The 14,692-nt window shown below is 40.9% G+C and overlaps 1 protein-coding gene across 1 annotated transcript in view; it reads right to left on the bottom strand.

The window, feature by feature from the left end:
- Nucleotides 1-594: 594 nt before the first annotated feature.
- MUC21 (mucin 21, cell surface associated) overlaps nucleotides 595-14,692 on the bottom strand; it is a 17,223-nt gene continuing 3,125 nt past the window's right edge. The window contains 3 exon segments of the mRNA XM_023525384.1: nucleotides 595-774; nucleotides 1,117-1,919; nucleotides 3,603-3,726. Of these exon segments, the coding sequence (XP_023381152.1) occupies nucleotides 595-774; nucleotides 1,117-1,919; nucleotides 3,603-3,726 (1,107 nt within the window).

Here is a 14,692-nt window from a genome sequence, read left to right on the forward strand (position 1 = left end):
CTGTGACTTTGAGCGAACACGCCTTGGTGCATAGCACACGTAACTGTGCCTCTCCACATTGTCATGCTCTGGAGTTTCTATGTGCCACATGTGATCTCTATGTACGACAGGCCTGTACAATGAGTCTATAGAATCCTGGCACATTCCCTCCCTTCTCATTTCTTTCAACTCAATTCCCCTGTCAATCTGAGTGAGTCTTGGGGATACTGGGGTCCTGCTTGGGACAAGAGGAATTAGAAAATAGGGACAAATATGAATGAAGTCTCTAGATTTTACTGTGAATGTTTTTATCGCCAGGTGGATTTCAGCATAGAGGTTCTCTCATATAACTGGGAAATTCAACACAGCGTTGTAAACACCCACTCATGTGCATATTTTTTCGATGCGTTTATTTCTTAGCTAAATGACCAATAGAGATCCTCTTTCCAATGTCCAGTAAAAGCAAGAGAGAGGGAGGAAGTATCTTCTTAAAGGCTGTCACAGACCCAAAGTTAGGAGAGGAATCTTGCAGATGAATGAGAGGACATTTAGAACTCCAGTCTCCGAGGTCAGCTTCCTCCATGAAGAATTTGGCACTCTGGCTTCAGCAGCTGCTTAAGGTCTCCCTCTCATCTCCATGACTGTGGAAGATACTGTTCTCCTCCAGAACCAGTTAGGGCCCCACTGAGGCCTGTGGTGAACTCCATGATTCCCTCCAGGGCCCGGGCTAAGGTGGAGGCCGTGGGGGTGGTAGACACCTGTGTCAAAGACATCTCCCAGGGACAGGGAGTTTCTCTAGAAAAAGAAGGGTGAATAGTTTCAGAATTATATCCCCCTCTCCCAAATCTTCACCATGGACTTCTTCTGGAACCTTCTCTCCCTTCAAACCATTGGTCACCTAGTACTCCTTTCATCAGCCTTTATTCCTTCGTTTGGCCCCCCTTTTCCCTCAAGGCAATGGTTTCCTCTGCACATTGATTGGCTCCTGTGGTTCTAGTTTGCTATTTCTCTTTAGTAACTTTCTCCTGATCTTTCTTTCCTCCCTACTCAACTAGGTTCCCCTACTATTCATACCCCATTTCCTTATGTTCCTGCTACTCCCTCTCCCAGGCACTTCTCTACATATTAGGCACTTACCACACAGAAGAAGAGCCCAGCAAAGAATCCCACAGCCACTACAGCTGAGACTAGAGTAATGAGGAAGATTTCCCATGGCTTCAGAGACCCACTGGGCTTCACTTTATTCTCTGAAGCAGCAGCACTTGTGCTAATTCTATTGAAAGCAGTGTGCATTCCAGGTGAAGAAGGTGTGCCCAAGCCTCCTATGGTTGTACTGGATCCAGTGTTGGCAGCTGTGCTGGTCCCACTGGAAGTCATGCTGGATCCAGTGTTGGCAGCTGTGCTAGATCCAGTACTGGAGGCTGTGCTGATTCCACTGAGGGTCGCACTGGATCCAGTATTGGAGGTTGTGCGGGTCTCACTAAAAGTCATGCTGGAGCCAGTGTTGGGGATTGTACTGGCCCCACTGTGAGTTGTGGAGTCAGTGTTGGCAGATGTACTGGTCCTACTGGAGGTCATACTGAATCCAATACTGGAGGTTATGCTGGTTCCACTGAGTATTGTGCTAGAACCAGGATTGGCAGGTGTGCTGGTCCCATTGGGGGTTACACTGGATCCCGTACTGGAGGTTGTGCTGGTTTCACTGGGGCTCACACTGGATCCAATGTTTGAGACTGTGCTAGTCTCATTGGATGATGTGCTGAATCCAGTACTAAAGGCTGTGCTGGACCCACTGAGGGTCACGCTGGATGTAGTACTGGAGGCTGCACTGGTCCCACCAGAGGTTATGCTGGATCCAATGTTGGAGGCTGTACTAGCCCCACTGGAGGCCACATTAGAGCTGGTGTTGACAGATGTGCTACTATCACCAGAGGTTATGCCTGATGATAATGATAAATAATGACAAATATATGTTGAGCATATACACTTTCTGCTCAACACTTGGTTAAATTCATTACGTAGATAGTTTAATACTCACTACAGGCCTATGAAATAGATACTATTATTATCGCTTAAGATAAAGAAATTGAGGCTTAGAAATGGAGTCTAGCCCAAATTTATACAGCTGGTAAGTCATGGAACAGGATTTTGAACACAGGCTATTGAATCTTCACTTTCAGCTACCATGTTCAGTCGCCCTCCCCACCCAACCTGAATACCAGGTTTCTATGACCTGTTTTCACTGGCAGTAAGCTTATTCCAAAATCTGCTATACAAGATTAAAAGTATCATAAAGGAATTGTAGGACCCAGGTGAAATTAGTATACATTGATTAATTCATTCTTAAAGTAGTATTACTCCCTTCTTGGAAAATATTTCTCAGAGTGTTATTCAGAAAATACTCACACTAGGATTATCTGGAGAGCTTGTTGAAAATAAAGTTTCCTACTCAAACCACTTCAGATTAAGCAAGTCAGAGTTTGAGATCGGACCCAGATAGTTGCCTCTTCTAAAGGGGCTAATGATTTTATATGCATTAAAGTTCCAGGGGCTCCTGATTACTATGGCAGAGGCTGGAGAAGAACAAGTTATATGTAGCTTAAATGTATAAGATCTCCCAGTATTAAGGGCTATAAATCAATATCTACATGTGTAGGAAAGTCTTTCAACCTTCTTGGAGGCTCAGCTGGAGTTAAGGTTATGCCTATTTTTTGCCCCTCACTACCCTAAAGGACAAAGACACTCAGGATTCCCAGAGCCTGTATTTATCTCATTGTGGCCCATTTTACTACTATTTGGGACATGGGTGCCTATCACTTTGCTCTGCACATGTGTATTTTTTTCTCAGTCTTATTTGAACTAACAGAGGATTGAGGGTAACTCTATTTTGGGAAGGTCCCCAAATTCTGCATAAGGTACAAATTAGGATTAAGATCAGAATCATGAGTAAAATGACCAAAAGTAGGGGTGACATGTGAAAGAGATAGTGGATTTGATCAGAGAAGTTTTTAAGAACAGAATAGAGGAATCAAAATTATAAGAGGGCTAATTTTGATCCAAAATAATAAATTCTCTAAGAAGTCCTGCCTTCCAGTTGTTCAGTAGGAGTTGGCCCAGGGAGTGTTTGAGTGCCAGGGGTGTGAATACAGGGTGAGAGTCAGTTTTGACTCTTGAATCCTATTCTCCTCTGTCTGAGGCTAACTTAGGCTGATGCAGAATTAATATTAGGAACAGGAGAGTTTGTAGAATATAGATGAGTGATATTTTTTAAAATAGTCAACTTCTTATTCTTAATATTTAACCCCCAGCCATATCACATAGGTTATTACCATTTTATACATGCAGAAACTGAGGCACAGAGAAGTTAAACAACTCACTCAAAGTACACAGGTAAAAGATGGAGGAGCCATAATTCATATGCAGGCAATCTGAGACCAGAATCCACAGTTTTAACCACTGTGCTCTGACTGCCTCCCTGGTGATACATTATTAGACTGAAGTGATTGGAGTAAAATGATAGTCCTCACTGCATGGAGGAAACCAGAGCTAGCCTAGTAGTGGTCACCACCACCAAAATCCCTCAGAGGTTCTCAGACCACCCACTTTTAAAGAAAATCACTCACCATATTCTGAAAGTAGGAGATGCAATAGTAACCAATACTTAACAGGAATGTTTTCTTTATGCATCTCGATCTGCCTCTCGGTGGTTGGAAAGCAAGATGCCTGGATCCCAGATGTGATCAAGACCTAGAAGGCAAAGAGCAGTATTCCTGAGAAAGGAGAGTTCAAGGGAAGAGATAAAAGGCTAGACCTCCAGGAGCTTGGGTCTCCCAAATATGTGTTCTTGGGGGCGTTAAGAGACTAGAATGCTGGGTTTCTTAAGCTTCTTCCGTGTGATGTCGTTGCCTCTTTCTTTATTGTGCAAAAACTGCAGGGGCCTTTATACCTTCATATGGGTTGGGGAGGAGTTGGGAAGTTGACTTGTTCTTCTATCAACTGTGAGCAGCTAACAAAACAATACTGAGCCTGGGAAGAAATAGTTTAGGGGTCAAGAGGAAGGTGAAAAAGGAGAATGACATGATCACACTAGACAGGGCACTGGGCTGGGTTACAGCAGGAAGTAGAATGGGATAAGAAGATCAAGGTTGTCAGAGTGGAAAGGACCCACCCTCTGAGGCAGGGATGGGGCCAAAAACCTGTTCTACTTTAAGACTCTATTTCCTGGTCAGGAAATCTTGTGTACCTGGCTTAGCAAGGAAGAAGCCCTAATGGACTGAGCTGAGGGGGCAGGACCCCACATCTCTAAAGCAAACAGAAATATGAGACTCAAAAAAGAGCAGTAACTAGGGATGAAGGCTTCTGGCTTATAAACAGAAAACAAATGGAGCACTGCTGTGTATGCTGTAGGCATTCAACAATGAACACTGAATGAACAGGAGAAGAGAGATCTAGGGATTAATGAAGCCATCCTTGAGGTCTCTCAGGCATGGGGACTGAGAGCATGGGGAGAGTGTTGAACATGCATAAATAAGCCACATGGCAGACTCAGAAGATGCAGGGGTGGCATAGGGCCCCCTTATGACCCTCAATTTCCCGATTGCTTGTTTTCAGAGGAATTTATAAGAGCTTTTTAAGAGCTTTTCTGCCCTGGAATCCTATAGATGTTCCTTTTCCACCCTGGGATCCTATAGACGTTCCTTTTCATAAGCCTCAATGAAGTATGTCTCAGTAGAGTGCACCTCGGGCACTATATCAGGAGACTTCAAGACTGTTGGAGAATAGAGATCTATAGTCCAAGTACTCCAGGAGCTTCGCGGTGTGTCTGGACATGGATGTAGCAGCAGAAAAGATACACAGTCAGATAAATGAGCATGACTGGACAAACCTAAATGAGTGGAAGAGTTGGGGAGTTCATGGTGAAGGCATCTTGTGTCCAGGGCAAGAGGGGTGGTATTGATGGGAGTTCTATACATAGTGTGTGTGACAGTAGTCAGCTGTCTTCATTCCCGTCAATGAGGAGAAGTTTCATGAAAGAGGTGACATTTCAGATAGTTTATTTTTAGGTGAGTGAGCATTCCCAACCTATTAGACCTATTAGAAAGAAGCTGGCAGGCAGGAGGGGGCTAGAGACATGAAGGAGTTTGAAATAAGTGAGTCTGAGAGTCAGGAAGGTACAGGGTATGTTGGGAAAGACTAAGGCACAAATCTCCCTAGTGGCTGTGTTGGACAGTCCCTGAGGCTGAGCATAAGGGGTTAGTGACTGGTTGGGTCCTGGACTCCTAACAATCTTATTCTGTGGCTGAAAAGCCAATAGAACTCTAAGAAAGAAACCTTCTCTCTCCTCTCTAGAACTGTGTGGAGGCAGAGGTCCTGAATTCAAGTCCAGATCTTACCTTTTAGAGGCCATCCTAAAAAAAAAAAAAAAATTGTTACATGCATGTTTAATTTATCAGAGTCTAAATGTAATTAATATTTTTACTCTTCTTCGAAACAGTACAAGGACCTTGGAAAACTTTAATCCTTATTACCCATCTCCCAACTCATACCCTAATGTTATCAAGTATTTTAATTCCATCTTATTTTTTCACTTAATGAGAAATTATTGTCTACTTACATGCCATAAGACAGAACAAGGTCACATAGCTACAGTAAGTTTCAAAACAGACTGAGAAATATACTCTCTAGATGGGTGGATATGTGCACAACTAAAATCTGAAAATTCTATTGTTAAAGATGGAGAATGGTATTAGCAGACTACCATAAAGCTATGATACACATACAAACCCACTTGGATTATATTCTGTATTTAATTATTCCAATACCTATAGCTTTTGTGGATCTGATCCTGCTATTTTGTTTTGTTTTGTTTTGTTTTGTTTCGTTTCATTTCGTTTTGTTTTGTTTCTTGCTGGCTTTCACTCCTGGTGTCTGTTTTCATTTGTGATTGAGATTTATGACTACAAATTTATTTTTCTTGTAATGTTATCTGTAGAAGTTCCTTGAACTTGCATATTTTGGCCAAGCATATGGAGGCATTACCAATGGAGGATTCTTTTAAATTAAATGATAGGTTTGAAGACAGAAATAAATGGCATAGATAATAGAGACTTTGTTCATCTCTCTGTCAACCAAATCAAAGTTGTGACAGAAACATGGAGCAAACAACAAGCAGAGTCACCTGGGATCTAGATTAACAGAAGCACTACAACTAGGGAGAGAAATAAGAACTCACCCAGCAATGGTAGAAGGTAGGAGGGGGCAAAGAGGTGAGGCTGTTTGGTCCGAGCAGCTGAGTGGGACAGAGGCTGCAGCATGGAAGCCAGCAGCTGCAGACGCCTCTTAAAGGGGCCATGACTGCAAGTGGACTTTCATGGTGATGGACCTGCTCACTCTGGGCACCAGCGCTGGGTCAGCTGCATGGAGGGAGCACCAGGGACTTACAGGGGAAGATTGAATTGTTGGAGCAAGGGCCAGAGATGAGGCTTCTCCCTGGCAGAAGTGCTGGTGGTATCCATCGTTCCTCTGTTGATCCCTCCCCACTCCCAGTGTGCAGCTGCAGAGCCGCCATAGCTGAGACATCATCAAACTGTATAACAGAGGTCACTCCGCCCAGAGGATTCCATGAAATTCCACCTCCCCCAACTCACAGCCCCACCCAAAACACATCCAGGAGTGCCCTCAGTGAGTCTGGTGCTCCTTGCTGAGCAGTGCTAAGACTCACACTGGTGGCAACTGACCACTGTGTCTGCGCGGCCTCTTGAGGCAACTAAAACCACAGCATCTGTGTATTGCTTGTTGAATCTTAACAGGTGGCCCCAGAGGGGCACAGGTTTGGGCTAAAGTTGGCCTGCAGCTGAACCCTTCTCAGGACTTGCCAGTAGACGCCTACGACACAAAGACTGGGAAACTTAGGAGCTTTGCTTAGTACATAGAAACAGACACAGAAAGGCAGCCAAAATGGGAAGAAAAAGAAACAGAAACCATAAGAGAGATCAGAACAGAGATCCAGGAATAATGGAGTCAAGCAATCTAACAGATGCAGAGTTCAAAACACTGGTTATAAAGAGGCTCAATGAACTTAGGGGAAATGTAGATGAAATCAGTGAGAACTTTAACAAAGATATAATAAACATAAAAATAGAAATGGAAATTATAAAAGGAACCACTCAGAAATGAAGAACACATTATCTGGGATGAAGAGTTTATTAAAGGAAATCAACAGAGTACATAAGAAGAGGATCGAACCACCAATATAGAGGATTGAGAAGCCAAGGATACTCAGTCAGAATGACAAGAAAAAAGACGCCAAGACTATAATAATAATTTAGTAAGCCTATGGGACACTATTAAATGTAAAAATATCCACATCATAGGAATACCTGAAGAGGAAGAACAAGAAGTGGAAAAGCTATTTGGAGAAATAATAGTGGAAAACTTCCCTCATCTGGTGAAGGAAATAGACATACAGAGAGACCTCCATAAAGATGAACCTAAAGAGGCCCACACCAAGACACATCATAATTAAAATGCCAAAAGTTAAATACAAAGAGAGAATCTTAAAAGCATCAAGAGAAAAGCTGTTAGCTACCTACACAAGAGCACCCATAAGACTGGCAGCTGATTTCTCAAAAGAAACTATGCAGCACAGAAGGGCTTGGCACAAAATATTCAACATGATAAAAACCCAGGATCTACAACCAAGAATACTTTATACAGCAAAGCTATCATTTAGAGTTGAAGGACAGATAAAGAGCTTCCCAGACATAAATAAGCTAAAGGAATTTATCATTACCAAGCCAGTATTACAGGAAATGTTGGAGAGACTTCTTTAAAAAGAAAATTATATATATATATATACCATGAATAAAGAATAGTAATAGTAATAACTACATTTCTATTAACATGTACCTCACATGGAAAAGAATTAAGTGCTCCAATCAAGAGATAGGATGGCTGAATGGATAAGAAAACAAGACCCCTACATAGTTTTCCTACAAGAGACTCACTTCATAAACTGAAAGGAAGGGGATGGAAAAAGATATTGCCTTGATGGACCTAGAGGGTATTGTGCTGAGTGGAGTAAGTCAGGCAGAGAAAGACAAATATCGTATAATTTCACATACATGTGGAATCTAAAGAACAAATAAACAACAATAACAACAACAACAGAAACAAACTTATAGATACAGAGAATATTTTGAGGACTACTAAAGGGGAGGAGTGGTGGGTGGGATGGTGAAAAAGGGCAAAGGAATTAAGAATTACAAATGGGTAGTTACAAAATAGACGTGGAGAAAAAATGTGTAGCATAAGGAAAATAGTTAACAATGTTGTAATAAATATGTAAGGGGGAAAATGAGTGCCTGTTATAGTGGGGTGACTGCTTTGTGAGTTATATAGATCTCTAATCAGTATGCTGTACAACTGAAACTAATATATTATTGTATGCCAAGTATAATTCTTTTTACTCATTGAATTGTACGATATAAATACAAGCATCTAATTGTCTATTTTATTTCAATAAAGCTGGTAAAAAGATACTTTGCATAAATGGTAGGCTTGAGGTCTTTTGAATTACTCATGATTTGGGCCTGAAAACCATGTAAAGTAGTGTTGTAGTTACAAGCTATTTCTCAAGAGATAATTCCCCCTCTTCTTCCTTTCCTTGCATCAAGTTTAAAGGCAATTTTACTTGCATTTCCTTAGGGGGGTTGGGTTTATTTTTAGTTTATACTCTCTCTAAAGGTTTCAGATTAATGTGAGGGTCCTCTCCTAGAGTTCCCACCTTGGCTGGTCCTACTGAGGCTGTGCTATTAAAGCTTAAGTTCACTGGGTTTGGCAAAAGTTGGCTTCAGTACTTCCCTTACCTCCTTGGGTTCCTGCCTTAACTTAGTCTTTAATTTTAGCATTCCTTACTTTCCTGCTGACTCACTGATTCATCTAAGAAGATTTTTCAGTCCACCATTTTAAGTTTTTCAGGATATTTTAAGTCAAGATTCCTAGCTCATTATAAAGCCAGAAATTTAAGTTCTCATTGGGTTGTTTTGAGAAATAAATGATGGTGTATTTAAAGGCACCAGCACAGTGTTTGGCACATAATAAGCATTTGATAATAAAGGGCAAAGGAAAAACAAAGAGAAAAACATAAATATATAGATTCTAAGGGCATTTTGAGATTTTAATTTGTAGCACATCCCAGTGATTTTCTCCTTACTTATCACATAGATTTGGCAGAGACAAAGCATTAGGGAGAAAATTCTTCCCAAAGATGAAGGAGACCTAGAGGGCACTGAGTAGATCTAAGATGGTTTTCCTAATATCCAGTTTGTATGAGTTGAAGCTCCAAACCTAGACAGATGTTAACTAGACTTACTGTAGTGGTCATTTCACAGTGTATACAAATATCAAATTGTTATGTTGTACACCTAAACTAATACAATATGTCCATTGTACCTCAATTTAAAAAGAAAAGAATGGACATCAGATCAGTGAAGCTCATGTTGCTAACAAGAACTTGCAGAATTCCTACTGTGTACCTTTCATCAACCAGCTCCACGGTCAGGATTAAAGCCTGATAAATTAGAGGGAGAACTCCCACTGTTTTTTGGAATCGGCCCCTCAACCAGCCACAAAAGCCATTTCCACAGCTGGGACGCCTGAAATATCAACTGACAATTTTTGCTAAGATAATCCTTGATGTAATATCTTCTTTCAATGAAGGAGATGTCTCTGGTGTGAATGCCTTTCTTCTCAGAATCCAGAGGATAGACTTCCTGTGGAAGTCTTAAAATTAACAGTGTTTTTAACCTTTTCTATTGTTTTTGTCCTTTTAACTGCTGATTTAAGCAAAGACTGTTTAAGCAAAGAAAGGATTGTCATTTTTCCCTTTTTAAGAAATACTTTTATGCTCTCTGTGAGTGTGTTTTTTATTTTTGCTCTCATTACAAAATGATTCAACAAGTTTGCCTTACTCTGACTTTTAAAAAAAAATGAAGATGATCATCCAATTTACAAATTCTCAAGGGAGATTTTTCACCCTCTCCACTCCATGTCAAGTTTAGAAATAGATATTTTTCTCAGTCCCAAATGTGCATGATAGGCAATGTAGTTTTGTTCTAGTTTAATCATACACTTAAGCTTTAACCCTGTTAGATCACAGCTTTATTTAGGGTTTCCTATTAAACTCTCCCCCTGTGTTGGACTTTACCTCCTGTATCTTCATGCTAAGAAGCTGTGAGAAGACAAGTTGAAGTTCACCAGATTTTGCTAATGCCTTCAGTGTGAAAGCTGGTTCAGAGCTCTCTTTCAACCTCTGAGTCCCCGTCTTCTCTTGGTTATATATCTAAATATTACCTACTATCTGCCCAGCTAATTTATATAATTACAAAGATAGTTTTCAATATTTTATCCAGCAATTTTTGTTGCTTTCACTGAGATGAGTTGTTAATGTATCTTGTCCATTCTCTTGCCAGAGAAGTAGAAGTTATCAAAAGATTGTTTTGAGATTATAAATTTCAAAATCATCAAATGGTAGTGCATTTAAAGTCATCTAGTACAATGCTTAGCACATAGTAAGCAATCAGTAACAAAGGAAAAAAGGAAAGAAAGGAATGCCCAGACACATAAACAAACAAGTCATCTTGCTATCAGAAATACTATGAGGTTTTTCTTTTTTAACCTATAAGAATATCATGCTTCTTCTTACTGGTCACATTACATCCTGAGGAAACAAAAAAGAAATCCAAAGCCAAAAGATAAAGAAATTGTTCTGAGGTTGGTCACTGTAACCTCCTAAGAAGTTTTGAGCTATGCTTAAGCTCAGGGAATGTTTTTACTTGAGCTCATAACTAAACCTGCTGAGGCTGCAGGTCTCCTCCAGAACCATTCTCTGTTTTTCTGGCTAATTTGTTGGTCAGACTTTCAATAATCTTTTCTCTGGCTCTTTTCTTGACCTTGCTCATGACCATCTGTATGGCCAATTCCCTGAAGACATACTGGAGGCCTGTCCAGACTGATTTTATGGTCACTGCCTTATCCCCCATAACCCTCCCCACCCCCAATGTTTTCTTTTCAATAGCATCCTCTATTATCCAGTTTATGTCCATATTCCCCCTCCTCCATAGCTTCCTCGGTGGCTATCTGTGATTCATGCCCATGACTCCCACCATGACTCATGCCATAACCATATCAGTGGCTGTGGCTCAACTCATGGCCTACTCTGCGTCCAAAACCATGTGCTCTTCCATGAACCAGTTCATTTTCCAGAGTGTGGAACATTTCAGAACCCAGTCCAGACAAAGCCAAGGCTGTGGCCATGAGGTTATAAATGCCTCTATTTATCAGAGGAAAAGAAAAGCCCTTCTAAAATAGGAGAGAAATTTTTTGAATTTAAACCTCTCCTTTCATATCATTAAACCTTCTTGGATTGTCAAAAATCACAAATTTTCACCTTCCAGTACTTTCTGTTTTCTCTGTTCTCATCCATTTTTTTTTTGTAGGTGTGCTGTTTCTCTTCCTCTCATTTATTTATTCAGTTCTCTGAGAAATAGCCTTCTTAGTTATTGCACTTACATATTCTCTCTGTGAATGCTGTGATCATTGCTTGATACATTGGTGAGGTTATTTGCCATTGAGCTTTCCAGACAAGGCTAAATCTATATAGGAATACCTAGGGAGTAGAGTGTCCTAGAAATAGAGAGCCTTTCATTGTACTAATATACCAACCTATCTTTGAGGACTGATAAATATAAATAAAAGTTCATAAATTAGAAGTCAGAATAGTAGTTACCTTGGGTTGGGCAGGTATTGACAGGGAGGGGACACAAAGGAAATTACTCAGATGATAGAAATGTTCAATAGTTTGAACTGGGTGGTGGTTAAATGGGTGTGTGCACATTTTAAATTAATCAAGTTGTACACTTAAGATTCATATACTTCCTATAAGTTATACTTCAATTTAAGGGGGAAAAAAGATAAAAGAAGGCCCATAAAGAGCTAAAGCTTAGAGAATGAGCTATAAACACTTCTGCTAAGAACACGGGCTCTCTGGTCAAGCTGACTTGGTTAGAGCCCTGGCTCTGCCACTGCCTCGCCCTGTGGCCTTCAGAAAGTTACTTCAGTCTCTGCCTCCAGTGTCTTAGTCAGTAAGAGTACATGGCCCAAAAGTAAACAGAATTAGGGAGAGACAGCTCTCTTGCACTCTTGGCTCTGGACCTCAAACCTAGTGAACAGTTAATAAAATACTAGTTATTATTATACCTTTATTTTAAACATTTAGAAGCTTCCTCAGGGCTGATGAGTCTGATTTTATTCTCACCATAGAAAAAGATCAGAAAATCTGAAATGAGAAACTCAAATAAGTTAATCGTAAGTTATGCCAACCATTTGTTGGCTGGTATGTCAAATTTTCATTTATTTATTGTGTATTTGCTCTGGCTCATCCTAGAAATGTTGAAGACCACTTATAGGAATATACACAGCCAAAATGGAAATATAAATGTATTTTAATAGAACAAGAGAAATATATTGCAATAGAAGATTAAGACCAGAGACTGGAATGCACAAGTGCAGTTGGCTACTGGCATGTGGCTGTCACACCTACCACAGAGATCTGTAGGGGACTCTAGGCCTCAAAACATGTCAGCTCTCAGAGCATCAGAAGACACTCCTATACCAGGGTGAACGTTTCTGTGGCCTCTGTTCTTGCTAAGGCTATTTCCCTGTTATCCACCCTTAGTATTTAGTGAAATATTTTGAAATTTCCACCTATTTGAGCTGTGCTAAGAGGTACCTAGAAAAGTTCTTTTTTTTTCACTTAGGTATAAATCATAAAAGGAGAGAAAGAGAGCCCTCAGAAGTAGCATGTGGTAGCATTTATAATGGAAGTGAGGGGGCCCAATATTCATCACTTTCTAGAGATTCTTTTTCTAGTGCTATTGTTCTAGCTACTTTATAAAAGATATCCTTCCCTTATCCTCTCGACTCTCTTCTATTCACACCACATAGACCTACACACTAACTCTCTCTTGAGCCCCCACTTCACCTTTCCTCTCCTTCTTTTTTACTTCTTGCTGTATCTATCATTTACATTTTCTGTCTCTCTCCTTCCTGTGGTCTTTATATTATGCTATGTGTTGCGAGCAAGAAAAGCAGCTATTGAAGTAACACCCTTGAACTCATTTGTGTCTCCACAATGTCAGGTTTATTGAGTGTAACCTTCTCAGATAAACCAATCAGGTACCCACGCAGGTTAACACACAATGCACAGAGAGGGGAAGTACAGTCTTACGTACAAAGTGAAGGGATGAAAGTCCTTAGTGTCTCCAAAGTGAGCTATTGTCTGGCAGTGCAGAGAGCTGTGTATCAGTCCCAAGCCATTGGATACAGTGGGTCAGAAGGTCAGTCTTTGACTCTAGTACATCCATTGGTGATGCTATTAGATCAGGCTTCATCTGTCTAAGATGTTCAGCTTATATGGACCTTATGAAGTGGGATCCTTAAGCTTATCGGCTCTTCTTTATGGGGGCTGATGTCTGTGGTTTAGGGCAGTCCGGTCATACCCTAAGGACATTCATTACGTGAAAGTTGACATTTTTGCCATGGCTCCCATGGAATCCATTTTGTAAAGTCCAGAAAGTCCTCATTTCTTTATGATCTGTACACTATGTGAGAAAGTAAAATTCATACTGAGAAAGTAACAGTCTACCCTGCCATTCATTAGTTGGGATGACAACCTGGAATGAAGCTGGGACAGAGCCAGCTACAAAGTTCACTGGAAAGAACATTTCCCCAAGGACATGCTGCAGCTGGAATGGACACTGCAGCTGGAAAGCATCATAACAGTCCCTTCTTTGAGCGACTTACTCACTTTAGTGATGTAGCCAGTGAAATATTTGCAAATTTGTGTTTTAAATTGCATCACTAAGAAGGAAATATCCCAGTTTTGTCTGGAGAATCTAAGTTACTTTGACACAAAAGCAGCCTTGATTTCCAACTCAGGGGCAGATAAGGAGTTTCTGAATACAAACAACTTTGTTGTTTCCAAAAAACTTGGATCCACTTCACAGTCTAAGTTGCCACTGACTGTTGTGCACATAGCCCAGCTTTGCTTTGAGCTTTCTAAAACTCTGGTTCATTTAACTTTCACCAAAACTGGGCATACTTCCATAACCGTGATGACTCTTTTCCTTAGTTTTGTAACAATCCCCTTCGTTCCCCTGGTGTGCAGTCTCCCTTGTTGCAACAAAACTGTAAATCTGGCTGTGAGACTATAGCTTCAATCCTGCTGCTCTTATGTAATGGGCTACAATAAGTGTGACTCTACACATTGCTCTCATTCTTGAAATCCAAGTGGTCCTCTTCCCATTAGCCTATTCCCACTCATGATCTATGTTCTAGGTGGGTTTCCCTCATCTCCACGCACAGTGACTCACAGGCGAAAACTGAGTCCCACTAACAGCCTAACACTGACCATGACTGCAGGCTGAGAGATGAGAGTGATGGCCCAAGGCTGCAAATATTTACTCGGTTTACTCACATTTGTTGGCATGTGGCTCTCACTATATATGGTTGTGCCCGTGGGGACTGGCGCTATTTTAAGGTGGTGCTGGTTCCAGGAGGAAAGGTCAGTTGAAGGGTAGATCCCTACTTGGTGGTCCTGGTACCTGGGACTGAGGCGGTAGATGATGTTCCCATAGTGGATGGAGCTGGGCCA

Source organism: Pteropus vampyrus, unplaced genomic scaffold, assembly GCF_000151845.1.
Source record: "Pteropus vampyrus isolate Shadow unplaced genomic scaffold, Pvam_2.0 Scaffold553, whole genome shotgun sequence".
In the NCBI taxonomy this organism is placed as follows: domain Eukaryota; kingdom Metazoa; phylum Chordata; class Mammalia; order Chiroptera; family Pteropodidae; genus Pteropus; species Pteropus vampyrus.